This window comes from Bos mutus, chromosome 9, assembly GCF_027580195.1.
Source record: "Bos mutus isolate GX-2022 chromosome 9, NWIPB_WYAK_1.1, whole genome shotgun sequence".
Classification (NCBI taxonomy): domain Eukaryota; kingdom Metazoa; phylum Chordata; class Mammalia; order Artiodactyla; family Bovidae; genus Bos; species Bos mutus.
In genome coordinates this window covers 65593499-65619988 of record NC_091625.1, presented here as the reverse complement: position 1 = coordinate 65619988, position 26490 = coordinate 65593499, and the positions used below count along the sequence as shown (strand labels likewise).

At 39.0% G+C, this 26490-nt stretch overlaps 1 protein-coding gene across 6 annotated transcripts in view; it reads left to right on the top strand.

Moving 5' to 3' along the window:
* Positions 1–26490, top strand: part of CYB5R4 (cytochrome b5 reductase 4) — a 128035-nt gene that overhangs the window by 93222 nt on the left and 8323 nt on the right. For all 6 annotated transcript variants that reach the window (XM_070376646.1, XM_070376642.1, XM_070376643.1 and 3 more), the window contains 4 exons: positions 3699–3839; positions 5384–5536; positions 12271–12421; positions 12726–12812. In XM_070376646.1, the coding sequence (XP_070232747.1) occupies positions 3699–3839; positions 5384–5536; positions 12271–12421; positions 12726–12812 (532 nt within the window). The remainder of the gene's footprint in view (positions 1–3698; positions 3840–5383; positions 5537–12270; positions 12422–12725; positions 12813–26490) is intronic.

Here is a 26490-nt window from a genome sequence, read left to right as displayed (position 1 = left end):
TCAATAACTTAGAATAATCCGTAATGAAAAGAAACCTGAAAAAGAACGTGTGTGTGTGTGTGTGTGTGTGTGTGCATGTATACATATATATATATATATATATAAACTGAATCACTTTGCTGTACTCCAATTTAAAAATTAAGATTTTTTTTTTTTCCAAAAAACATTAGGTTTCTGAACAAACGTTTTTCTGTCCTGTGTTTTTTGTTTTACCATCTCATATTTATTTTCAGTTTTTCATTTTCTTGTATAGTTATGCTTATAAAACCAAAAACCTGACACCTTAATACCAGCATTATTCAGTCTCAGGTCAACAAATCTGCTTTATCTTCCTTTATCCCCATGCTTTAGGTCCATGCCTATGTGACTTCTCTCTTCAGTGTAGGTGAAAGAGTGAAAGACGAAAACATTCTTAAATCTTTCTTAAGACTTTTAGAACCTATCGTTAGCATGTCCCATTGAAATTATGGCAGTTTTATTATTTTATTGGTAAGATATTGAATGCAGGTGACCAGGGTTCGATCCCTGGGTCAGTAAGTTCCCCTGGAGAAGGAAATGCCAACCCTCTCCAGTATTCTTGCCTGGGAAATCCCATAGACAGAGGAGCCTGGCAGGCTACAGTCCATAGGATTGCAAAGAGTCACACACAGCTCAGCGACTAACACTTAAAGATGCTGACATTATCTCACAGTGTTAAATAGCAGGAATTCCGTGTTACTTCTCTGTCTAGAAAGCCAGTCCATCATTGTAACCCAGAGTTTGCTTGTGTTTTAAGTACAGTCGAAGAGATGCAGACTTACTGTAACAAATCCTTTCTGACAAAGGCTAGAGGTGAAATTGTCAGGTCTGAAGATGAGTCTTTTCATCAGAGGGTATGCACTAGATTTGATTAGAGGAAAGCACTGTGGCCCCTGGACCTTTTCATGAGGGACACCTACCTTGGATTCCGTGCTTGGGGAACAACACAAGGGCTCTCCACCAACCGCACATCCTTCACAGGGTGAGGAGGGTGCAAAGCGAGGAATTGTCCCCCCAGAATTGAAGCTCTTTCCTTAATCACTGCACTCCAGGTATCTGGAGCCCCAGAATTCCCTGCGCAAATGACCCCAAATCCACTTCTATCCATGAAATTGTTGTTTAGTCACTAAGTTGTATCTGACTCTTTGGGACCCCATTGACTATAGCCCACCAGGCTCCCCTGTCCATGGGGTTTCCGAAGCAAAAATACTGGAGTGATAGCCATTCCCTTTTCTGGGGGATCTTCCCTATCCAGATATCAAACCCGCGTCTCCTGCATTGGCAGGCAGTTCTTTACCACTGAGCCACCTGGGAAGCCTATCCAAGGAGTGGCCAAGGCTAGTTATGGGGACAGCAAGTAGATAAGCTTGAACATATGGGCTAGTGTCCCCACATCCACACAAGGCTCCACTCAGGGTCAGACAGCGGGACTGAGAAGAGCAGGATTCAGGCCATTAACAGTTTGGGGGTACAACTCTCATCCCCTTGCCTTCTTCCTGCATGGAACTCTGAGGAGTTCACAAATCCTGAATTTGAACCTAGCCTTCTAAAGGGGCATTATGAAGGTACATTTCAGGGTGCAGCACAGAACTTATTAACAGTTATTTGTCTGATTTATAACTTTCATGTGTTTAGACCTGGAGGTCTCATTGCATATTGTGATTTAGTCGCTAAGTCATGTAAGTCGTGTCCAACTCTTGTGACCCCATGAACTGTACCCTGCCAGGCTCCTCTGTCCATGGGATTCTCTAGGCAAGAATACTGGAGTGGGTTGCCATTTCCTCCTCCAGGGGATCTTCTCAACCCAGGGATTGAACCCAGGTCTCCTGAATTGCAGGTAGATTCTTTACCCACTGAGTTACAAGGGAAGCCCTCATCACATATTGGTTGGCCAAATATCTGTTCCGGTTTTTCTGTAACACCTTATGGAAAATCCTGAATGAATTCTGTGGCCAACCCAATATTTCCACTCTGGGTCACAGGAAGGGTCTAGAGGAAGAGAAAAGGAGATCATCTGAACCTTCATTTCTTCTTGTGGGTGAGCCTAGCTCCTTTGATCCTTCGTCAGTCTAGCACTGGATTGGGCCTTCTGGTATAATTCTGGGATGGTGCCCTTGGCCATGATCTTGTCTAAATTCTGCCTTGGCCACGATGTGCGCTTAAGTTTGTGTGCACGCTGAGCTACCGTGGTAGCGGGTAGAAAGATGTAGTGACCAGGGTCTTTGGGGCACCAAGCGAAAAGGGAAGAGAATTGGATGAAACTGTGGCCAAAATGGTTTCTTAGGATTCTATGTGAATTTTAGTTTTCTACTAACCATTGATTATTTGATGTAGGGCCTTCAAATGCTAAGGTCTGAAGTAAATCTTTACCTACTTAAATATTTTTAGGTTAGAAAAAAGAGCTTAATTAGGATAATAAGATGCTTTGTTATTGTTTTTGTTCAGTCGCTAAGTCGTGTCCAACTCTTTGCGACCCCACAGACTGCAGCACACCAGCCTCCTCTGACCTCCAGTACCATCCAGAGTTTGCTCAGATTCATGTCCATTGAATCGGTGATGCTATCTAACTGTCTCATCCTCTGCCACCCCCTTTTGCTTTCAGTCTTTCCCAGCATCAGGGTCTTTTCTAATGAGTCGACTCTTCACATGGCCAAAGATGCCTTATTAGGATTAATTCCTGATACATCTCTGTGAATGCTGTTTTATAAAAAAGAGGAAATTATGAAACAAATCAGTGTCATTAGTCTATTCTGGTATGCTGTTTACATTCAAAAGAGAATTTGCCAGTGAAAATATTTATGCTTTCAGAACTTCTGTAATAAGATCTTCTAATCCAATGGTATTATTTTGCTCTGTATGCAAATATTTCCTGAGCTTAGGGTATTAACTTCAGATATTTCCAGTATTTATAGAAATACTTGGTTCCTTTTATTTGTATTTTAGTACCACAAACCTGCAATCTTCAGTAGTTCATTTAAATTTTTCCAGATAATCAGACCTTATACCCTTATTAACCTGTTTATTTTTGTTTTAATCATATTTTGACTGTTGAAATGTCCTATAATTCATATACATATAGATTTTGTTTGTGTATATATAACACACATACAGAGACACAAGAATGTATATTTTCCTGCCTTTATCAAAGAAATATTTATAAGTTATTGAATAGTGCTGGTATTGTTAAACTTTAAATGGTTGAGTTTCAGGACTTTGCCATTCTGTAAGAAAAGAATTTAAAATGAACTTTGATGGTTATCAACTATTTTTCACATCTACAGTTTAATTATATAGCTATTGATAAAGGCATAAAGGATGAAATTATTTTAAAAAGTAAATTTAAGAAGAAAAAACTAGGCTTTCATTTTGTATACTGTAATGGTTTTAACATGCTATAAAAACAGACATGAGCAAATAACACTCATTTTATAGAGCTGTTTTTTCAAATTACGGAAGTATTTACAGGTTTTAGAAAATGGATATGTCAGGAAGTAAAATGGAAAAAACTAACACTATAAGATTTTCAAAATAGTGATGAATTTATTTTAATGTCATAGACCTGTTAGTGAAATTCAAGCTCACTAAAGAGCAGAAGCTGAGTCTGTGCTTTTGAGTAGTGGGTCTGGGAGTACTTCTTACCTAATTTATTTGTCACTAAGAGAAAATGAACTTCTTTCTAGGTTTGTTCTACAGAAAATGCCAGTTAGTTTCCAAGGAAGATGTGACTCATGATACGAAGCTGTTCTGCTTAATGCTGCCACCAAGCACACATCTTGAGGTGCCAGTTGGGCAACACGTTTACCTCAGGCTACCTATTACAGGTGAGGCTTTGCAGAAACGTTTTCTTTAATAAGGAGTTTGTAATCAGTACTAATGTAAGCACCCATGTAGGTTATTAGTGAAGCGTTTCTGGGCAGCTGGTCTTTGTGATATCCCATTTCTGGGTTTGTGGATGCAGAGTGCCTGCAAGTGGGAACTCTAGCTACGCTGCATCACTGTGTGGAGCAAAGAAATTGTCACTCGTCACAGAGACGGTGCCACCAACATTGTAATTTATTACTTTTGTTGTTGTTTACTTGCTAAGTTGTCTCTGACTCTGCAACCTGCCAGGTTCCTCTGTCCTTGGGATTTCCCAGGCAAGAATACTAGAGTGGGTTGCCATTACCTCCCACAGGGAATCTGTTATTAGCAAAGCCTTAAAAGAAAGAGATTAGAGAGCACACAGTCTTCTGTGAAGACAGCTACCAGAAACATACACTAGCATCTCTTATTAGCCAGTTTTAAGTTCAAGGTTGTTTATGAAGTTGAATTTATAAAGCTGAAAATGAGTGGATGATTATAGATGATTTCCTTGCATGTGCCACCAGTAAAAGAAGCTCTTGTAAGTGTATTCCTTACTGTGTAAATGCTCTTTCCTTTATTTTCACCCCCAAATTACCTCGTTTTAAATACCCTTCCAGCTGTTGTCTAATATCTTCTTAATCTGTTGAAGCTGAAAAGGTAACATTCCCATGTCAGTCCTAGTGTTTCCAGCAAGTAGCTTTACAGACTACCAGCCAGGATTTGATAAATATAGTGTATTATACACACTGTTCAATTTTTCTCTTCATCATCACTAATGCCAAGTTATTCAATAACTGATATCTTCCCCAGTGTATTTATCGTCCAAGTATTGTATCTAATTTACACATAGTTAATTTCATATATGTGAGGGAGCCATGTATAAAATTTTGGTCTTTCAAATGTGTTAACTCCTCTTTCTTTGGATTTTGGCTAGCTAAAATATAACATGGCTTCTTACTAATTTTACCCTGTTTTTTATTTTTATATTCTTAGTAGTAGTTGGATTAGTGTTCTTTTCAATTACCAAAATAATGCATAAAATGATAAATTGTTAAAATAATTCAAAAATTCATGCCTTCCTAAAACTCAAATTATCCCATTGGCCATCAGTATTCATTGTTAAAAATTTGGTATATAATTAAAATTATTGTGTAAGTATCTCCTTGTATCTCTGTGTAAACTTCTGATGCCATTTTTGTTGTGGCCCATTACAAAGCTTATATGCTGATGGCAAAGATGGTTGTTTTAAGTTTATTAGCATAAAATCCTATCATTTTATGCCACACTTAATAAAAACAGGTTATTCATATTATGGTGAATTACTGATTTGTTAAAATTATTTCAACACATTTTGGCTTAGAGTATATATGCATGTGCTGTATACATATAGAACATAGTTAGAAATATGTTACATTAAGGGTGCAGTTTTAAATATATACTGATAGCATCATAACATTTTTATGTTTCATCTTCATTTGTTTAGATTTTTAGAATTGAATTTCTTTGTTTTGACTTTCTCGAGGTACTGAAATTGTGAAGCCATATACACCTGTATGTGATTCCTTATTCTCAGAGTTCAAGGAACCAGTTCTTCCCAACAATATATACATCTACTTTTTGATCAAAATCTACCCTGCTGGATTCTTCACACCAGAGCTTGATCAGCTTCAGATTGGTTAGTATTTTTTTTTTTTAATTTAGATTGTGTTCTAGATTGGATCACATACTACACTCTCCTTTGGTTACTTCCTTGTGGAATCTGTCAAATATCTTAAACTCACCATGTCTGCAGCCAAAGTTGTGTTCTCTTAGTCTCACCATATTGCTTCCATATTCCTCATCTGTTCTTTGCTTCTTTGCAAAATATTATCTGTTCATCCTCCACCCCATTTGGAAACTTGAGTCTTCCCTGAGTCTTCCCATTCAGTTCAGTTCAGTTTCATCACTCAGTCATGTCCAACTCTTTGCAACCCTGTAGACTGCAGCATGCCCAGGCTTCCCTGTCCCATCACCAACTCCCAGAGCCTACTCAGACTCATGGCCATCACATCGGTGATGCCATCCAACCATCTCATCCTCTGTTGTCCCCTTCTCCTCCTGCCGTCAATGTTTCCCAGCATCAGGGTCTTTTCCAATGAGTCAGTTCTTTGCATCAGATGGCCAAAGTGTTGGAGCTTCAGCTTCAGCATCAGTCCTTCCAATGAATATTCAGGACTGATTTCCTTTAGGATGGACTGGTTGGATCTTGCAATCCAAGAGACTCTCAAGAGTCTTCTCCAACACCAGAGTTCAAAAGCATCAATTCTTTGAAACTCAGCTTTCGTTATGGTTCAGTCTCACATCCATACATGACTACTGGAAAAACCACAGCTTTGACTATACAGACCTTTGTCAGTGAAGTAATATCTCTGCTTTTTAACATGCTGTCTAGGTTTGTCATAGCTATTCTTCCAAGGAACAAGCATCTTAATTTCATGTTTATTTCAATTTAAGTTAATTTCAATTTAAAGTCATCATCTGCAGTGATTTTGGAACACAAGAAAATAAAGTCTGTCACTGTTTTCCATTGTTTCTTCATCTATATGCCATGAAGTAATGGTACCAGATGCCATGATCTTAGTTTTCTGAATGTTGAGTTTCAAACCAACTTTTTCACTCTCTCCTTTCACTTTCATCAAGTCTCTTTAGTTCCTCTCTGCTTTCTGCCATAAGTGTGATGTCATCTGCATATCTGAGGTTATTGGTCTTTCTCCTTGCAGTCTTGATTCTGCTGCTGCTACTGCTGCTAAGTCGCTTCAGTCGTGTCCGACTCTGTGCAACCCCATAGACGGCAGCCCACCAGGCTCCGCCATCCCTGGGATTCTCCAGGCAAGAACACTGGAGTGGGTTGCCATTTCCTTCTCCAATGCATGAAAGTGAAAAGTGAAAGTGAAGTTGCTCAGTCGTGTCCAACTCTTCGCAACCCCATGGACTGCAGCCTACCAGGCTCCTCCATCCATGGGATTTTCCAGGCAAGAGTACTGGAGTGGGGTGCCATTGCCTTCTCCGGAGTCTTGATTCTAGCTTGTGCTTCATCTAATCAAGTGTTCACCTGATGTACCCTGCATATAAGTTAAATAAGCAGGCTGACAATATACAGCCTTGACGTACTTACTTCTTTCCCAATTTGGAACCAGTCTGTTGTTTCATGTCCGGTTCTGTTACTTGAACTGCATACAGATTTCTCAGGAGTTAGGTAAGGTCGTCTGGTATTCCCATCTCTTGAAAAATTTTCCACATAGTCAAAGGCTTTAGCATAGTCAGTGAAGCAGAAGTAGACGTTTTTCTGGAATTCTCTTGCTTTTTCTGTGAGCCAACAGATATTGACAATTTGATCTCTGGTTCTTCTGCCTTTTCTTCATCCAGTCTGAACATCTGGAAGTTCTCGGTTCACATACTGTTGAAGCCTAGCTTGGAGAATTTTGAGCATTACTTTGCTAGCTAGCATGTGAAATGAGTGCAATTGTGCAGTGATTTGAACATTCTTTGGCATTGCCTTTCTTCAGTATTAGAATGAAAACTGACCTTTTCCAGTCCTGTGGCCAATGCTGAGTTTTCCAAATTTGCTGGCATATTGAATATAGCACTTTCACAGCATCATCTTTTAGGATTTGAAAAAGCTCAGCTGGAATTCCATCACCTCCACTAGTTTTGTTCATAGTGATTAGTTCATAGTTCCTAAGGCCCACTTGACTTCACATTCCAGGATGTCTGGCTCTAGGTGAGTGATCACACCATTGTGGTTTGTCTGGGTCATTAAGATCTTTTTTGAGTAGTACTTCTGTGCATTCTTGCCACTTCTTGATATCTTCTGCTTCTGTCAGGTCCATACTGTTTCTGTCTTTTATGTTCTTTTGATGTCTTTTATGTTCTTTTATGTTCTGTCTTGAAATGTTCTTTTGGTGTCTCTAATTTTCTTGAAGAGAGCTCTAGTCTTTCCCATTCTATTGTTTTCTATGTCTTTGCATTGATCACTTAGGAAGGCTTTCTTATCTCTCCTTGCTATTCTTTGGAACTCTGCATTGAGATGGATATATCTTTCCTTTTCTCCTTTGCCTTCACTTCTCTTCTTTTCTCAGCTATTTGTAAGGCCTCCTCAGACAACCATTGCCTCCCTCCCAATCCAGTCAGTGGCTAAGTTCTGATGAGTCTACCTCCCAGTAGCTTTTTAATCTGTCTTTTCTATCCTTTCTGCTACCTCTTAGATCAATCCTTCATCACTTCTCTCTTGATCTGTAACTGGTCTCTCTCAGTTGCCTTTAACTGATATCTTACTATTAATCTGCATTTTCCAGTTCTTTATCCATATCTGCCCTGATAATCAATTTAATCATGTTGCTCTGCAGGTTTGATACCTTGGATGGGTCTCCATTACCTAACTGATTACACCCTTTTCATGGCCTATGAAGACTTTGATGAACTCTCCAGCTTCACCTCTCACTATACAAAATACTTGTGCTACTCAGGCTCTACAAGTTTGCCATCCTCATTCATTGACACATGAGCTTTGTAGGATGCCCATTGACCCTCTTTCTACCTGTCAAGTACCTTTGTTTTAGTATTTTTTAAAAATATCACTTCCTTTATGAAACTTCCCTCCTCTTCTGAACCCCTCAGTAACTAACACTGTTCATAGCTCTAGGATAAGAATACATAATATTTCCTATTTACAGAACTTTGAGTTTAAGGATATAGATTGTCTTATCTTTGTATTTCCCATCCCTAGCAGAGCAGTTGGCACATAATGGGCTTTTAATAAAAGTACTCTGAAAGAATTAATAAAGGGACTATAATGAAATCTACTAATATTTAGAGATTCCCTCCCTTACTATTTTACTCCTTTTTCTATGTCTTCAGCTTTTCACTGTCTTTTGCCTAACAATAAATGTGCCCTTCCCCCTTTAAGACCACATTAGCAGTAATATCGAGTGAAATAGATTGCTGAAATTTGGAAATAGAGAAAATTTTTGCTATCTGAAAGTTAAGCTCAGCAATCAACATATAACAAATGTGACGAGTCATCTTTGGTTACATAAATCAAAATATTGAACATAAATGTGAACCTATAGAATTTTGGAATACCTACGGATCTAATGAAGGTGATACGACCTCGTGAAGGACTGACAGCACAATTGTAATATAGAAGGTGGAAACTTAACCAGTGGTCTTACAACCTATCTGTAGACATTGTGTAACACAAAACAGAGTGGAGAGTCAGCCTACAGCATGCAAAAGGAAAGCTGAAATAGTAAGGCCAGTGTTTTTTCAATTTCATCTAGGGGAGCTCTCATGGCACAGACACTGGTGCCCCTTAGAGGGTTTTACACTGGCATGACAGTGATAACTCATGAAACTCCATTATGACCTATAGGAGCTACCTTATCAAACTATCCACTTTGTTTCAATTCTGTGTTCATTGAGCAATTTTATATGATTATTTTGACCTTCCAAATAGTCCAGTTTTTTATCTTCCTGCACTGGGAATGGAAGTCCCGGATGGAGCTCAGGTTACTAGATGCAGGTGGTCTGCTGAAAATCGTTGCCATTCTGGCAGGTATGCTTTAATCTCTTGTGAATTAGAGTAGCATTAGGTCCATGCCTGAGTCTAATCAATTTTATGACATTGGAAAGACTGGACTGTGGACAGAAATTATCAAGATAATATCATTCTGTGAGGCTTCTTTAGTAAACAAACAGCTGATTTTTTCCCGAGGATATTCTGCTCTCATGGTTCCTTTCAAATTATAACAGGGAGCTTCTGTTACTTTCTAATGTTTAACTCATCAATTACTACCCAATTCTTACTATCCTGCCATGGACAAGAAAGGGAAAAGAGATGAGCAGCCAAGCATTAAAAATAAACCAGAGCATTTGAAATTGTTTTTTAAAGTATGGACTTTATTTTTTTTATTATTTTTAATATTACATTGAAAATTTCTGAAATGTCCTGAAGACAGTTCTCTTATTTGAGTGGTGCACAGAGATTATATCAGTTGCATACCAGAAAAGGGTTTATTCAAATATTTTGATTGTAGATTTGGTAGTAGTGTGCCCCAAGTATGGTTTCTGATCATGCTTTGTTTTTAATAGGAATTCAGAACAGCTCTTGTTTTATTTTGTGGGTTTTTTTTCCAGTTGTGTTTAAAAAAATTTTTTTAATTGAAGTATAGTTGATTTACATGTTGTGTCAGTCTCTGCTGTACAGCAAATTGACTCAGTTATACACATATAGACATTCTTTTTTTAATATTCTTTTCCATTATGGTTTATCACAGGATATTGAATATAGTTTCCTATGCTCTATGGTAGGACCTTGTTGTTTATCATCCTATATATAATAGTTTATACCTGTTCATCCTGAACTCCCAGTCCTCCCCTCTCCCACCTCCTCCCCCTTGGCAACCACAAGTCTGTTCTCTATGTCTGTGAGTCTGTTTCTGTTCTGTAGATACGTTCATTTGTGCCATTAGATTCCACATATAAGTGATATCTTATAATATTTTGTCTTTCTCTTTCTGACTTACTGCAGTTAGTATGATAATCTCTAGTTGCATCGATGTTGCTGCAAATGGCATTATGTCATTCTTTTTTATGGCTGAGTATTACCCGATTGTATATATGTACATTTATCCATTCATCTGTTGCTAAACATTTAGATTATTTCTGTGTCTTGGCTACTGTGAATAGTGCTGCTGTGAACATAGGTGTGCGTGTCTCTTTTTGAATTATTGATTTGTCCATGTATATGCCCAGGCATAGGATTGCTGAATCGTATGGTAATTCTATTTTCAGTTTTCTGAGGAACCTTCACACTGTTTTCCATAGTAGCTGTACCAATTTACATTCCCACCAAATGAGTAGGAGGGTTTCCTTTTCTCTACACCCTTTCCAGCATTTGTTGTTTGTATATTTTTTAATGATGGTCATTCTAACTGGTGTGAGGTGGTTCCTCATTGTGGTTTTGATTTGCATTTCTCTAATGATTAGTGATGTTGAGCATCTCTTCATGTGCCTATTGGCCATCTGTATGTTCTTTGAAGAAATGTCTACTAAGATCTTTTACCTATTTTTCCATTGGGTTGTTTGTTTTTTTTTGTTGTTGAGTTGTATGAGCTGTTTGTATATTTTGGAGATTAAGTCCTTGTCTGTCACATCATTGGCAAATATTTTCTCCCATTCTGTACGTTGTCTTTTTTTTTTCTTTTTATGGTCTCTTTTGTGTGCAAAAGCCTATATGTTTAATTAGGTCCATCCCATTTGTTTATTTTGTTTTTATTTCTATTGTCTTGGGAGACTGAGCTAAGAAAACAATAGTACATAAGATAATATTTTAAAAATGCATTTTGCTGTGCCAAACCACCTAGGCTCAAAAGGCTACAAATTGTACAGTTTTACCATTTATATGACATTCTGGAAAAGCAAAACTGTAGGAATGGAACAGATAAATAGTTGTGAGGGGTGGGGTGAGGGGTTGAATACAAAGGGGAATTTTTAGGGTGATAGAAGCATTCTGTATGCTGTTGAGATGGTGGACACATGACTATGCATTTGTCAAAGACCATGCAGAGTGAATTTTACTATGTGAAAAAAATATAAAACTTTCAGAAAAAAATGCAAGTTCTGCAACTTGTGTTTGGTGATGTCAGGGAATCCCAGATGGAATGCAGAGTGTGGCAAATGAATCTGTTTTACAAATGTATGAAGTAACCTCAGTGAAGGGAGTGGGGAATAAAATAAACTAAAAAAATTAAAATGGACTAAAGAATTATCTCAAATTATTAACAGTATCTAGGAGTGATTTTTATTGCTGTATATTTGCATATTTTTAAATGTTCTTTGGTAAGGAAATGTGACTTTTGTAATTAAAAAATTAACAGTAGAAAGATAATAAGATATTAGAAAGTATTTCTATTTCAATTTTTTTCTCCTACTAGGTTTATTACTATGATTAAGAATCAGTATGTAAGTAGTGAATATGTATTCTCCACTCTGTACTATGCAAGACAGGTATACACAGACTCTGCTTTTTAAATAGTTTTATCAATAGTTTAGCAATCAAGACTTTATTGATAATTAGTGGCAGTAGTTTATAAATTAGAGATGCCAGATGGTTTGGGAAAATAATGTTGGGAAATAAGTATAATAAAACCTTATTATTAATTTGATTATAATGAAAATGTGAGTATAATGACATACTTGGGGGCCTAATGAATATTCTTAAAACTGCTTACATTCCTTGAAAACTGAGATATAGTCTGATAATTATGCAACCTGCTTCTCCTAGTGTTCTTAATTTGGCTAGGTTAACTGTTTCAGTTTTCCTGATTTTTTTTTTTTTTTTTCTGATTTCATGTATATTTCGTTGTATAGGAGATTATGTTTCTGTAAGCAATCCTGAGGGCAATTTTATAATATCCCAGCTCCAAGAATTGGAAGATCTCTTTTTATTGGCAGCAGGAACAGGCTTCACACCAATGGTTAAAGTACTGAATTATGCTTTGACTAATATACCCAGTCTCAGGTATGTCATTTTACATTTAATTCCTGTCCCTTGTGAGGCTGTTAGATTAGTAGAAGGTGTTCTAAATCTATTAAAAACTCAATGGACTTCAACAGACATGTTCTCATCCCTTAGTCATCATTTCTTTCTCTTCTTCCTCTACTCTAAGCTGTTTTATTCACTTGATTCCTTTAGTTTTGTTACCTTTGATTACCTAATTGACACTGAAAAAACACTCATGCTAATTCACGGTTAGACTTTCCATTCATGCATATTTTAAATATAATTGAAATAGTACTTTTGAATTGTTGTTTTTTCTTTTAAGGAAAGTGAAGCTGATGTTCTTCAATAAAACAGAGGATGACATAATTTGGAGAAGCCAGTTGGAGAAATTAGCATTTAAGGATAAAAGGTATTAAAGTAGTATTAGCTCTGTGTTTAAATATTTTCATACATGTTCAGTCAGTTGAGACCTTAACCTCTTTCAGTTCCAGTTCTTAGTTGACCAGAAAACTCCTTCTAATAAAAACTAAACAAATCAATAATTCTCTTTTAAAAAATTTAAATGTAAGTAATGTTAATACACCTTCCCCAAAGAAATACTATTTGATAAGGTCAATGTGACATCAAATATGTATTGATAAAATATATAATGGACTTTATATTGATTTTTTTAATTAAAAAAAAATTTTGGCTGCACCACATTGCTCATGGGATCATATTCCCCAACTAAGGATCGAACCCACACCCCCTACATTGAAAGCTCAGAGTCCTAACCACTGGACCGCCAGGGAAGTTCCTGGGCTTTCTGTTTATGTTATGTTTTATAGTGAGTTGGGTTTCTTTGAAAATGATCCAGTGTAGTCAGTTTGGTAATTCAAGATTTTCTAATTATAATGGGGACAAATCAAATAAGTTTGGTGAGATGAGTTAAACAAAAATAAAGATGTTTTGGGACTTCCCAGGTGGTCCAGTGGTTAAGACTCCATACTTCCAATGCAGGTAGCCTGGGTTCAATCCCTGGTCAGGGAGCTAGATCCTGCATGCTGCAACCAAGAGCCCACATGATGCAACTCAGGATCCCACATGCCACAGCTAAGTCCCAGTGCAGCCAAATTAAATAAGCAAACATGATTCTTTACTACAGGATTTCTTAGAGCCTTTACCATCCATGCCAGTGCCTGTTGTGACTTTACAGAAAGGGGGTTAATTATACATTGTTTAGCAAGATTCTCTTCATTTTTGTTTGTTTACATAAACACAATTAAATATCACAAATGATCCTCAGTAGACACTTTGGGAAATGCCAGTATAGTTCATGGAAAAAAATTTGAGGCAGGCTGAACTCAGTGGCAGAATGAGGCAGCAAGGACAGCAAGGTAACAATTTGTTTCATAGAAAAAGAGCCCAAGCATAGTGAAGAAGGTGAGATAGGTTAACAGGCATATGCTCTATCTCCCCTAAAGAGAGGTAAAAGCAGTATGAAATTCAAAACACATCTTTTAGGAGAAGAGCGAATGGAACAAGCTGTCATACATCCTGAAGCATTTTTGTAATCGTTAAAAACTATTTCTAGAATTGCAGAACTTCCTAAGTCACACAAAGTATCTGACGTAAATGTTTATGTTTTTGACGGTATAGTATAGATAAAGTTCTCTGCCTTTTCAAAGGTAAAGACTTCAGGAACTCAGCTGTTCCAGGGCCTCCAGGTACTTCAGAATATTTTCCAAACATCTTCACTAAGGTGATGCCATGGTTCCTTCTAGTCTTCTCTCTGTTGTCTCCCATCCTCCCCCTCATTCTTGTTTAGTAAGTAATTTGCACAAATTAAGAATGATCTGAATTTAATGATCTTTGAAGTGCTTTCTCTTCTTAATATACTTAAAACATAATCCTAAAAATATTTATTATGTCTAAGTAGTTACATGGCAATTTAGAGCCTAATTTAAAGAAATACAGATTCCTGGGTTTTTCTAGTGTCTTTTTCACTCAAAGTGGAAAATTGGAAGCAACGTTTATGAAAAAACCTAAAGACCTAAATTCTGGCTTTCTGTCTACCCTTTACTAGCTTGAAACTGTATTCAAAAATTACTTACTCTGTAGGCCTGTCTCTTTATCTTCAAAATAGAATAATGACATCTGTCGTACTTCCTTCCTAAGGCTATTGTGCAGACTAGAGAAGGCAGTGTAAATGCTTTGGAAACTGTGAAGCCCTGCCTCAGATTATTTGGATTGTGGTTAGGGAGGACCTCTGTGGACATGCATTTCATTTCTGTATTGACTACTTGAGCTTCTTTTTTCTAAACAATCATTTAAAAGACTTTAGACAGACGTAGCTATACTTCTGTGGCTAGTTTTTGTTTTTTCTTTTGTAAGTACTTCTGGCAGTTTGGGGACATGGTATTTTGTAAGATCTTTTCCTTGTACAAGGAAAATTCATTTACTATTATTTCGGCAAACAGTATTTCTTTGATGTAAGAACTAATTGGTAAAGGGTATGTGTTGACAGTTTCTGAACACAAAGTATGCTTTAACAACATCCCCTGTGTGTTTTTTCTTGCATGGTCCATGTAATTTGGGTTGGTGGCATTGTGTAGGCTTGAGGATAAGGAAAGGCCCCTTTATCCCCACTTCTGGATGAGTGGCTCTAACAGTACTCATCAGGTGAGAGAGACGCTCCAGTTTGCTGGGAGAAGTGAGAGTGTTTTGACTGCCAGCCCGCCTTTATCCTCTCTCTTCTGCTCCCATTCCTGTGCGTTCTCTGCTCCCTGCCTTCTCTTCGGCCTTCTGGAGATACACTCGCCTTGCTGGAGGCCCACTACTAGCACTGACTTCCAGCACTGGCTGATCTGTGTTCCCTGGATACTCATGGTCAGACCCTCACTGGAAAACGCATGGCTTCATATGGGTACGTGGCTTTGGAACATTTATCAGGAACCTTCCATATTCTGAGACTATGCAGATGGTGGAGAAACCTGGCCTTGAAGGCTTACCAATGGGTTTTGGTAGTAGTATTCAGTCAAGATATATAACTGTTGAGTCCCACACATTCAAGGAAAGTAAAAGTTTAAATTTAATGTAAGGTAGTTTTAATTGGTCATAACTATCATTTAGTTGGGCTTCCAGGGTGGCTCAATGGTAAAGAATCTGCCTGCCAGTGCAGGCTGTCCCTGGGTTTGATCCCTGGGGCAGGAAGAACCCCTGGAGAAGGAAATGGCAACCCACTCAGTATTCTTGCCTGGGAAATCCCATGGACAGAGGAGCCTGTTGGGCTACAGTCATAAACATCATTTAGTTAACATTTAAGGCTTTATTTTTTATCTGTTAAATCATACTTTCCACACATTTCCTACATTGACTCTCCTGTGTCACTTCTCATTTTACCAATACATTTCTGATGACAAAATGTGACACTTGAACACATCATCTTGGTTAGATTATTATTGGATTGTGGCAATAAAAACGTGTGTAGTTAAATGAAATACCCTGTTCTCTGTAGGATTAGGACACAGTTTCTAATCAGTCCTTTGTAGAACAAGGAGGAATAGGAAAAATAGATGCTGAGACTGGTGTGTAATCTAGTACTTTCATTTTCAGCAAGCATGTTTATCCAAATAATGTGTTTGGCAAGGGAAATTCTTTGAAACACAATTGTATAATGGAAACTTATTAACCTTGTGACCTTGAGCAAGTTACTTGATCTGATGGAGCTTCATTTTTTCCATCTATGAAAAGGGACATCAATATCTACATCATAGGATTGTTTGCAAAAGGGGGCAGTGAAATGGCAGAGTAGGTGCTGGGCCCAGAATTAGTATATTTGTAACGTTCGATGGCACCCCACTCCAGTACTCTTGCCTGGAAAATCCCATGGACGGAGGAGCCTGGTGGGCTGCAGTCCATGGGGTCGCGAAGAATGGGACTCGACTGAGTGACTTCCCTTTCACTTTTCACTTTCATGCATTGGAGAAGGAAATGGCAACCCACTCCAGTGTTCTTGCCTGGAGAATCCCAGGGACGGGGAGCCTGGTGAGCTGCAGTCTATGGGGTTGCACAGAGTTGGACACGACTGAAGTGACTCAACAGCAACAGCAAGGCAGTTCTATTAGATAACCTATTTGTTAGGGCTGCCATCTATGGGGTCACACAGAGTCGGACACGACTGAAGTGACTTAGCAGTAGCAATGTTCATTCATTCATGAAATACTTGTGAGCGTCTGCCATGTGCCTGTTCCCCAGGGCTATGATAGGAAGCAGGGATGTTGTGTTGCCTTATTTTCTCATGCAATCCGGGAAATGGATCTCTTCATTTTCCCACGTTGCTAAATTTACTAGAATTGCAGAAAATAGATAGACCATAAGTGCTTTGTTAGGATGTTTCTGTTTCAATTCAGTTTTCATGTCATTAAGGCTTAAATGTGAGGAGGGAAAGAAAGCTTGCCTGAATTTTATCCAAATACTATTACACTTGACTATTAACTCCAGTAATTGGAATTTGGTTCACAACATTCCAAGTTTAGGGAAGTCTCCTACATATACTTTCCTAAAGAAAAATGAGAGAAAAACAGAACATAAATATGTACAGCAACAGCTGTAGCTATTATGTAAACTGTGATCCAAATTAAATGTCTCATATTTTTGTCTTTTACTGAGCAGTGTTATGAGGCCTGCTTGGCTCAGTATTATACATCGGTACTTCCCTCGCCCCTCAGTAGAATGCATCTACTCTGAGTTCTCTACTTTTGCAGAATTAGTTTTGTGGGGAAGGACAGTTTTACAATGAGATTTACTCCTGGGTGGCATTTTGTAATACACAAATATAATAAGTATTTTCCTTCCCTTTCAAAGTAATCATTTTTGAAGACAATAACCTTATTTTAGTAAAGTTAGTAGCATATTCTTCTCTGTAAATAGTGGAATTTGATGATTTGTTGATTTCTCTGTTTATAGAATTAATATGAATTTATATAGAAAAATATATATGGGGAAAAAAATCATCTGTAGTCTTACCATCCAAGCAAAAGTAATGGTCTGTATCTTTCCATTTTCTTTCTCTTTCTCCCCTTTTCCACCTGCCCACACATACTTATATACATGTATTATTTGTTTTCTTTTGTATTTTTTAAATAATGTAGTCCTACTGACTATACTTTTATAACTACATTTTCTCTTTAGTGTATTGTGTATGTTCTATGTATCAGATCAGATCAGATCAGATCAGTCGCTCAGTCATGTCCGACTCTTTGCGACCCCATGAATCCCTGCACGCCAGGCCTCCTGTCCATCACCAACTCCCAGAGTTCACTCAGACTCACGTCCATCGAGTCAGTGATGCCATCCAGCCATCTCATCCTCTGTCGTCCCCTTCTCCTCTTGCCCCCAATCCCTTCCAGCATCAGAGTCTTTTCCAATGAGTCAACTCTTCGCATCAGGTGGCCAAAGTACTGGAGTTTCAGCTTTAGCATCATTCCTTCCAAAGAAATCCCAGGGCTGATCTCCTTCAGAATGGACTGGTTGGATCTCCTTGCAGTCCAAGGGACTCTCAAGAGTCTTCTCCAACACCACAGTTCAAAAGCATCAATTCTTCAGCGCTCAGCCTTCTTCACAGTCCAACTCTCACATCCATACATGACCACTGGAAAAACCATAGCGTTGACTAGACAGACCTCTGTTGGCAAAGTAATGTCTCTGCTTTTCAATATGCTATCTAGGTTGGTCATAACTTTCCTTCCAAGGAGTAAGCGTCTTTTAATTTCATGGCTGCAGTCACCATCTGCAGTGATTTTGGAGCCCAGAAAAATAAAGTCTGACACTGTTTCCACTGTTTCCCCATCTATTTCCCATGAAGTGATGGGACCAGATGCCATGATCTTCGTTTTCTGAATGTTGAGCTTTAAGCCAACTTTCTCACTCTCCACTTTCACTTTCATCAAGAGGCTTTTTAGTTCCTCTTCACTTTCTGCCATAAGGGTGGTGTCATCTGCATATCTGAGGTTATTGATATTTCTCCCAGCCATTTTGATTCCAGCTTGTGTTTCTTCCAGTCCAGCATTTCTCATGATGTACTCTGCATATAAATTAAATAAGCAGGGTGACAATATACAGCCTTGATGTACTCCTTTTCGCATTTGCAACCAGTCTGTTGTTCCATGTCCAGTTCAAACTGTTGCTTCCTGACCTGCATACAAATTTCTCAAGAGGCAGATCAGGTGGTCTGGTATTCCCATCCCTTGCAGAATTTTCCACAGTTTATTGTGATCCACACAGTCAAAGGCTTTGGCATAGTCAATAAAGCAGAAATAGATGTTTTTCTGGAACTCTCTTGCTTTTTCCGTGATCCAGTGGATGTTGACAATTTGATCTCTGGTTCCTCTGCCTTTTCTAAAACCAGCTTGAACATCTGGAAGTTCACAGTTCACATATTGCTGAAGCCTGGCTTGGAGAATTTTGATCATTACTTTACTAGCGTGTGAGATGAGTGCAATTGTGTGGTAGTTTGAGCATTCTTTGGCATTGCCTTTCTTTGGGATTGGAATGAAAACTGACCTTTTCCAGTCCTATGGGCACTGCTGAGTTTTCCAAATTTGCTGGCATATTGAGTGCAGCACTTTCACAGCAGCATCTTCCAGGATTTGAAATAGCTCAACTGGAATTCCATCACTTCCACTAGCTTTGTTTGTAGTGATGCTTTCTAAGGCCCACTTAACTTCACATTCTTGCCCTGGATTCTACACCCTAGGGGGCATTTATGTCTGGAAACATTTTTGATTATAACAACTGATGAAGGGGGTTCCCCTGGCACCTAGTGGGTAGAGGCCAAGAATGCTGCTAAGAGCCTACAGTGCACAGAACAACACAAGATGACAGAAAATTATTCTGCCCAAAATGCCAGCAGTGCTAGTTGGGAAAACCTGCATTATACCATGGTTTTTAATAGCTGCATTGTATTCTGTCATTGTTTTTCAATCACTTTATCGTGTCTGACTCTTTGCTACCCCATGGACTGCAGCACACCAGGCTTCCCCGTCTACCACAAACTCCTGGAGCTTACTCAAACTCATGTCCATTAAGTTGGTGATGCCATCTAACCATCTCATCCTCTGTCGTTCGCTTCACCTACCTTCAATCTTTCCCAGATTCAGGGACTTTTCCAGTGAGTCAGTTCTTTTCATCAGGTGGCCAAAGTATTAGAGCTTCAGCATCAGTCCTTCCAATGAATATTTAGGATTGATTTCCTTTAGGAATGACTGGTTTCATCTCCTTGCAGTCCAAGAGATTCTCAAGAGTCTTCTCCAACACCACAGTTCAAAAGCATCAATTCTTCAGTGCTCAGCCTTAGGGTCCAATTCTCACATCGGTACATGACTACTGGAAAAACCATAGCTTTGATTATATGGACCTTTGTTGACAAAGTGTTATCTCTGCTTTTTAATATGCTAAGTTTGTCATAGCTTTTCTTCCAAGGAACAAGCATCTTTTAATTTCATGGCTAGAGTCACCATCTGCAGTGATTTTGGAGCCCAAGAACATAAAGTCTGTCACTGTTTCCATTGTTTCTCCATCTATTTGCCATGAAATGATGGGACCAGATGTCACAGTCTTAGTTTTTGAATGTTGAGTTTTAAGCCAGCTTTTTTACTCTCCTCTTTCACTTTCATCAAGAGGCTCTTTAGTTCCTCTTTGCTTTCTGCCATTAGGGTGGTGTCATGTGCATATCTGAGGTTATTGCTATTTCTCCTGGCAATCTTGATTCTAGTTTGTGCTTCATCCAGCCTGGCATTTCTCATGATGTACCCTGCATATAAGTTAAATAAGCAGGCTGACAATATACAGCCTTGATGTACTTCTTTTCCAATTTTGAACCAGTCCGTTGTTGCATATCCGTTCTAACTATTGCTCCTTGACCTGCATACAGGTTTCTCAGGAGGCAGGTAAGGTGGTCTGGTATTCCCATCTCTTTAAGGATTTTCCACAGTTTGTTGTGATCCACACAGCCAAAGGCTTTAGTGTAGTCAGTGAAGCAGAAGTAGATGTTTTTCTGAAATTCTCTTGCTTTTTCTATGATCCAGCAGATGTTGACAATTTGATCTCTGGTTCTTCTGCCTTTTCTAAATCCAGCTTATACATCTGGAAGTTCTCAGTTCACATACTGTTGAAGCCTAGCTGGGAGGATTTTGAGCATTACCTTGCTGGCTTGTGAAATGAGTGCAATTTTATGGTAGTTTGACCATTCTCTTGTATTGCCCTTCTTTGTTATTGGAATGAAAACCGACCTTTTCCAGTCCTATGGCTATTGCCGAGTTTTCCAAATTTGCTGACAGATCAAGTACAGCACTTTAATAGCATCATCTTTTAGGAGCTGAAATAGCTCAGCTGGAGTTCTATCACCTCCACTAACTTGGTTCGTAGTAATGCTTCCTAAGGCCCACTTAACTTCACACTCCAGGATGTCTGGCTCTCGGTAAGGGATTACATCATCATGGTTATCTGGATCATTAAGACCTTTTTTGTACAGTTCTGTGTATTGCAGGATAGAAATTCACCAGAAGACTCACTAAGTCAAAGTGTACCAAAGCTACTGATCCATTTTGACAAATAGCCTCTCAAAAGGTAAAGTTTTTCTGTACTCTGGGGACTAGCAATGTGTTAGTTCCTTTAAGATAGAAAAATCCAGTGATTCCGGAAGCATAAGGAAACTGAAGAAAGTTCTTGAATCCCTTCCTTTTCCTGCAGCCTGTGAGGCAACTCAGATACATGGGTCCCTAATCTGGACCCTAAACCATTTTCTGTTCCCCTGCTAGATGTTCCTCCAGGGGTGTGTTTCTTCGAATGTGTTCATGTATTCCCACCCTAAAGGGCTCTGTGATTAAATAGGTTTGAGAAATAATGTGTGCTCTGTTAGCTTCTTGAAGCTTAATATGAACTTACCATGTTCAAGGTTTTGAAAAATTCTAAAGAAATATCTTTTAATTTTCCCCCAAACTTACTTGATTAGGTTAGCTTCCCCCTCCCCCACCATGGACTACCACTAACATTTGAAAGAACACAGGTGTTTCATCAGATTCATTTTGAGAAATGTTTCTATAAGATGTACGTTTTATCTCATGTTAACGTCAGCTGTTTATGAGCTGTTTCTCCCATGAGCAAATAGCGTTCACCACAGTTTCTAGTATTTTTCTTTAGTTTAGAAAAGCCAGGGAAAGCTGGGGCCCCAAATACTTTTGAAATACTATTTTGTGGGTAGTAACAAGTCACTGAAGCTTTTTAAGCAAAGTAATTGTGAGATTGGATCTGTGTTTTTAGGAAAACTAGTATAACGAGGATGTGCCAGGTAGATGAGGATAAGGCTAATAGAGCAGCATCTTAGACGAGGGATAGAAGGGCTGGAACTGAAGCTATGGCAGTAAAAATGGGAGGGCAGGGCCATGCCTGTGTTAAGAAGTAGGAATCAGTGGGTCCGGGAAGTTGATTGCCTGGGGGAGGAGGGAATATGTTGTTAAATGACTTCAGGCTCTGCATGCGGTTTAGACTAATGAATACATTTGTATTTCAAGATTTTTTATCTCAAGTCGTTATCAGTCTACTTAAAAATAATTTCTTTTTCACAAGCTTGTTTACTTTCATTGACATTTAGACCTCATAGAATCAGGTCTCTCTTTCTCTCTCATATATATTGCTTTGCACTTTATGGATCCTCGAAATGTATTTTCTGATAACTTTTTCAAGAGTCCGAGTCCTTTCTGGCACTTTTGAAATAATAGGGTGGAAAGGAATTTCAGGACATTCACCTGAGGCAGTGCACGCCTCAAAGCTACAAATGCTTCAGACAGTAAGTTGCCTTTTAGAAAAATTCGGAAGTAACCATCCATAATAACCGTCTGTATCTTGATGTGGTGTAAAAAGTCCTTCATTCAGGTATTCTTGAGTTAACTTGGGATTGCTCCCACTCCAGTTTAAGCTCTTTTCTAGTCCCAGGAAGGAGAAGATCATTCAGTCGTGTCCTTCTCTTTGTGACCCCATGGACTGTAGCCCACCAGGCTCCTCTGTCCATGGAATTCTCCAGACAAGAACACTGGAGAGGGTTGCCATTTCCTTCTCCAGAACAGTCTCCTTACCGTCCTCTAAAACTGCATCCATGCCACCTGGTCTTTTTCTTTTGAGAGCCCCAAAGGTATACCCAGGGGACCAATATGTAACTAAGTACAAAACATATAAGGGGGAGGAGCCAAGATGGCGGAGGAGTAGGACGGGGAGAACACTTTCTCCCCCACAAATTCATCAAAAGAGCGTTTAAACGTCGAGTAAATTCCACAAAACAACTTCTGAATGCCGGCAGAGGACATCAGGCACCCAGAAAAGCAATCCAACTCTTCGAAAGGAGGTAGGAAAAAATATAAAAGACAAAAAAAGAGACAAAAGAGGGAGGGACGGAGTTCCGTCCCGGGAAGGGAGTCTTAAAAAGAGAGAAGTTTCCAAACACCAGGAAACCTTCTCACTGCCGAATCTGTGCCGAGCTTTGGAAGCACAGAGGGCAACATAACAGGAAGAAAAAATAAATAAACAATTAAAACTCGAAGATTGCGAGTCCTATGGTAACTCCCCCAGCGGAGAAACAGCGCAGACGCCTGCACGCGCCATTAGCAAGCGGGGGCTGGGCAGGGAGGCGCAGCGCGGGCTGCATCGCTTAGAGTAAGAATCTGGCCTGAATACCCTGAGCACTATCTGAGCGAAATAATTTGGAAGCAAACCAGACTGTGGGATATCTACCACGCGAAAAACCAGCCCTAACCTAAGACCGCCAGGCCCGCACACGGAACAAAGAATTGAACAGAGATAGCCGGCTGCAGACCTTCCCCCTCCGGTGACAGGCAGCCAGAGCCGGAAGGGGGCAATCGCAGCCCCAGAGAGACATTATCTATAAAACTGTAAGCAGCCTTCTTTGCTAACTAAAACTTTTTGGGGGTCTGGACGGTTAACATCTGCCTGAGAAGGTGCGCCGGTTTTACACCCAGATAACCGAGTGGCGGGGAGGCGATAAGTCGCAGCATTGGCGCTCGCCAAACACCTCATCACTTGAGCTGCTCGGACCTGGGAAGAGCACAAAACTCAGGCCCAACTGAGTCTGCGCCTCTGAGGACTACCTGAGTGCCTGAACCTGAGCGGCTTGGACCTGGGAGGTACATGCAACCCAGGGCCAGCCTCGGATTGTTCCCGGCGGAACAACCTAGAGCCCGAGCAGTGTGGGCAGAGAGGCTACACGCGCCGTGAGTGGGGGCAGACCCAGTGTGGTTGAGGCACTGCGAGCGCACGCCAGTGTTATTTGTTTGCAGCATCCCTCCCTCCCTCCCCACAGCACGACTGAACAAAGAGAAGAAATACAGCTCCACCCATCAGAACACCGACACAAGCTTCCCTAACCAGGAAACCTTGACAAGCCACCTGTACAAACCCACACACAGCGAGGAAAAGCCACAATAAAGAGAACTCCACAAACTGCCAGAATACAGAAAGGACACCCCAAACTCAGCAATTTAAACAAGATGAAGAGACAGAGGAATAGCCAGCAGATAAAGGAACAGGATAAATGCCCACCAAACCAAACAAAAGAGGAAAAGATAGGGAATCTACCTGATAAAGAATTCCGAATAATGATAGTGAAATTGATCCAAAATCTTGAAATTAAAATGGAATCACAGATAAATAGCTTGGAGACAAGGATTGAGAAGATGCAAGAAAGGTTTAACAAGGACCTAGAAGAAATAAAAAAGAGTCAATATATAATGAATAATGCAATAAATGAAATTAAAAACACTCTGGAGGGAACAAATAGTAGAATAACAGAGGCAGAAGATAGGATAAGTGAAGTAGAAGATAGAATGGTAGAAATAAATGAGTCAGAGAGAATAAAAGAAAAACGAATTAAAAGAAATGAGGACAATCTCAGAGACCTCCAGGACAATATTAAACGCTACAACATTCGAATCATAGGGGTTCCAGAAGAAGAAGACAAAAAGAAAGACCATGAGAAAATACTTGAGATAATAGTTGAAAACTTCCCTAAACTGGGGAAGGAAATAATCACCCAAGTCCAAGAAACCCAGAGAATCCCAAATAGGATAAACCCAAGGCGAAACACCCCAAGACACATATTAATCAAATTAACAAAGATCAAACACAAAGAACAAATATGAAAAGCAGCAAGGGAAAAACAACAAATAACACACAAGGGAATTCCCATAAGGATAACAGCTGATCTTTCAATAGAAACTCTTCAAGCCAGGAGGGAATGGCAAGACATACTTAAAATGATGAAAGAAAATAACCTACAGCCCAGATTATTGTACCCAGCAAGGATCTCATTCAAGTATGAAGGAGAAATCAAAAGCTTCTCAGACAAGCAAAAGCTGAGAGAATTCTGCACCACCAAACCAGCTCTCCAACAAATACTAAAGGATATTCTCTAGACAGGAAACACAAAAATGGTGTATAAACTCGAACCCCAAACAATAAAGTAAATGGCAACGGGATCATACTTATCAGTAATTACCTTAAACATAAATGGGTTGAATGCCCCAACCAAAAGACAAAGACTGGCTGAATGGATACAAAAACAAGACCCCTACATATGTTGTCTACAGGAGACCCACCTCAAAACAGGGGACACATACAGACTGAAAGTGAAGGGCTGGAAAAAGATTTTCCATGCAAATAGGGACCAAAAGAAAGCAGGAGTAGCAATACTTATATCAGATAAAATAGACTTTAAAACAAAGGCTGTGAAAAGAGACAAAGAAGGTCACTACATAATGATCAAAGGATCAATCCAAGAAGAAGATATAACAATTATAAATATATATGCACCCAACACGGGAGCACCGCAGTATGTAAGACAAATGCTAACAAGTATGAAAGGAGAAATTAACAATAACACAATAATAGTGGGAGACTTTAATACCCCACTCACACCTATGGATAGATCAACTAAACAGAAAATTAACAAGGAAACACAAACTTTAAACGATACAATAGACCAGTTAGACCTAATTGATATCTATAGGACATTTCATCCCAAAACAATGAATTTCACCTTTTTCTCAAGTGCACATGGAACCTTCTCCAGGATAGATCACATCCTGGGCCATAAAGCTAGCCTTGTAAATTCAAAAAAATAGAAATCATTCCAAGCATCTTTTCTGACCACAATGCAGTAAGATTAGATCTCAATTACAGGAGAAAAACTATTAAAAATTCCAACATATGGAGGATGAACAACACCCTGCTGAATAACCAACAAATCACAGAAGAAATCAAAAAGAAATCAAAATTTGCATAGAAACGAATGAAAATGAAAACACAACAACCCAAAACCTGTGGGACACAGTAAAAGCAGTCCTAAGGGGAAAGTTCATAGCAATACAGGCACACCTCAAGAAACAAGAAAAAAGTCAAATAAATAACCTAACTCTACACCTAAAGCAACTAGAAAAGGAAGAAATGAAGAACCCCAGGGTTAGTAGAAGGAAAGAAATCTTAAAAAATTAGAGCAGAAATAAATGCAAAAGAAACAAAAGAGACCATAGCAAAAATCAACAAAGCCAAAAGCTGGTTCTTTGAAAGGATAAATAAAATTGATAAACCATTAGCCAGACTCATCAAGAAACAAAGGGAGAAAAATCAAATCAAAAAAATTAGAAACGAAAATGGAGAGATCACAACAGACAACACAGAAATACAAAGGATCATAAGAGACTATTATCAACAATTATATGCCAATAAAATGGACAACGAGGAAGAAATGGACAAATTCTTAGAAAAGTACAACTTTCCAAAACTCGACCAGGAAGAAATAGAAAACCTTAACAGACCCATCACAAGCACGGAAATTGAAACTGTAATCAAAAATCTTCCAGCAAACAAAAGCCCAGGTCCAGACGGCTTCACAGCTGAATTCTACCAAAAATTTAGAGAAGAGCTAACACCTATCCTGCTCAAACTCTTCCAGAAAATTGCAGAGGAAGGTAAACTTCCAAACTCATTCTATGAGGCCACCATCACCCTAATACCAAAACCTGACAAAGATCCCACAAAAA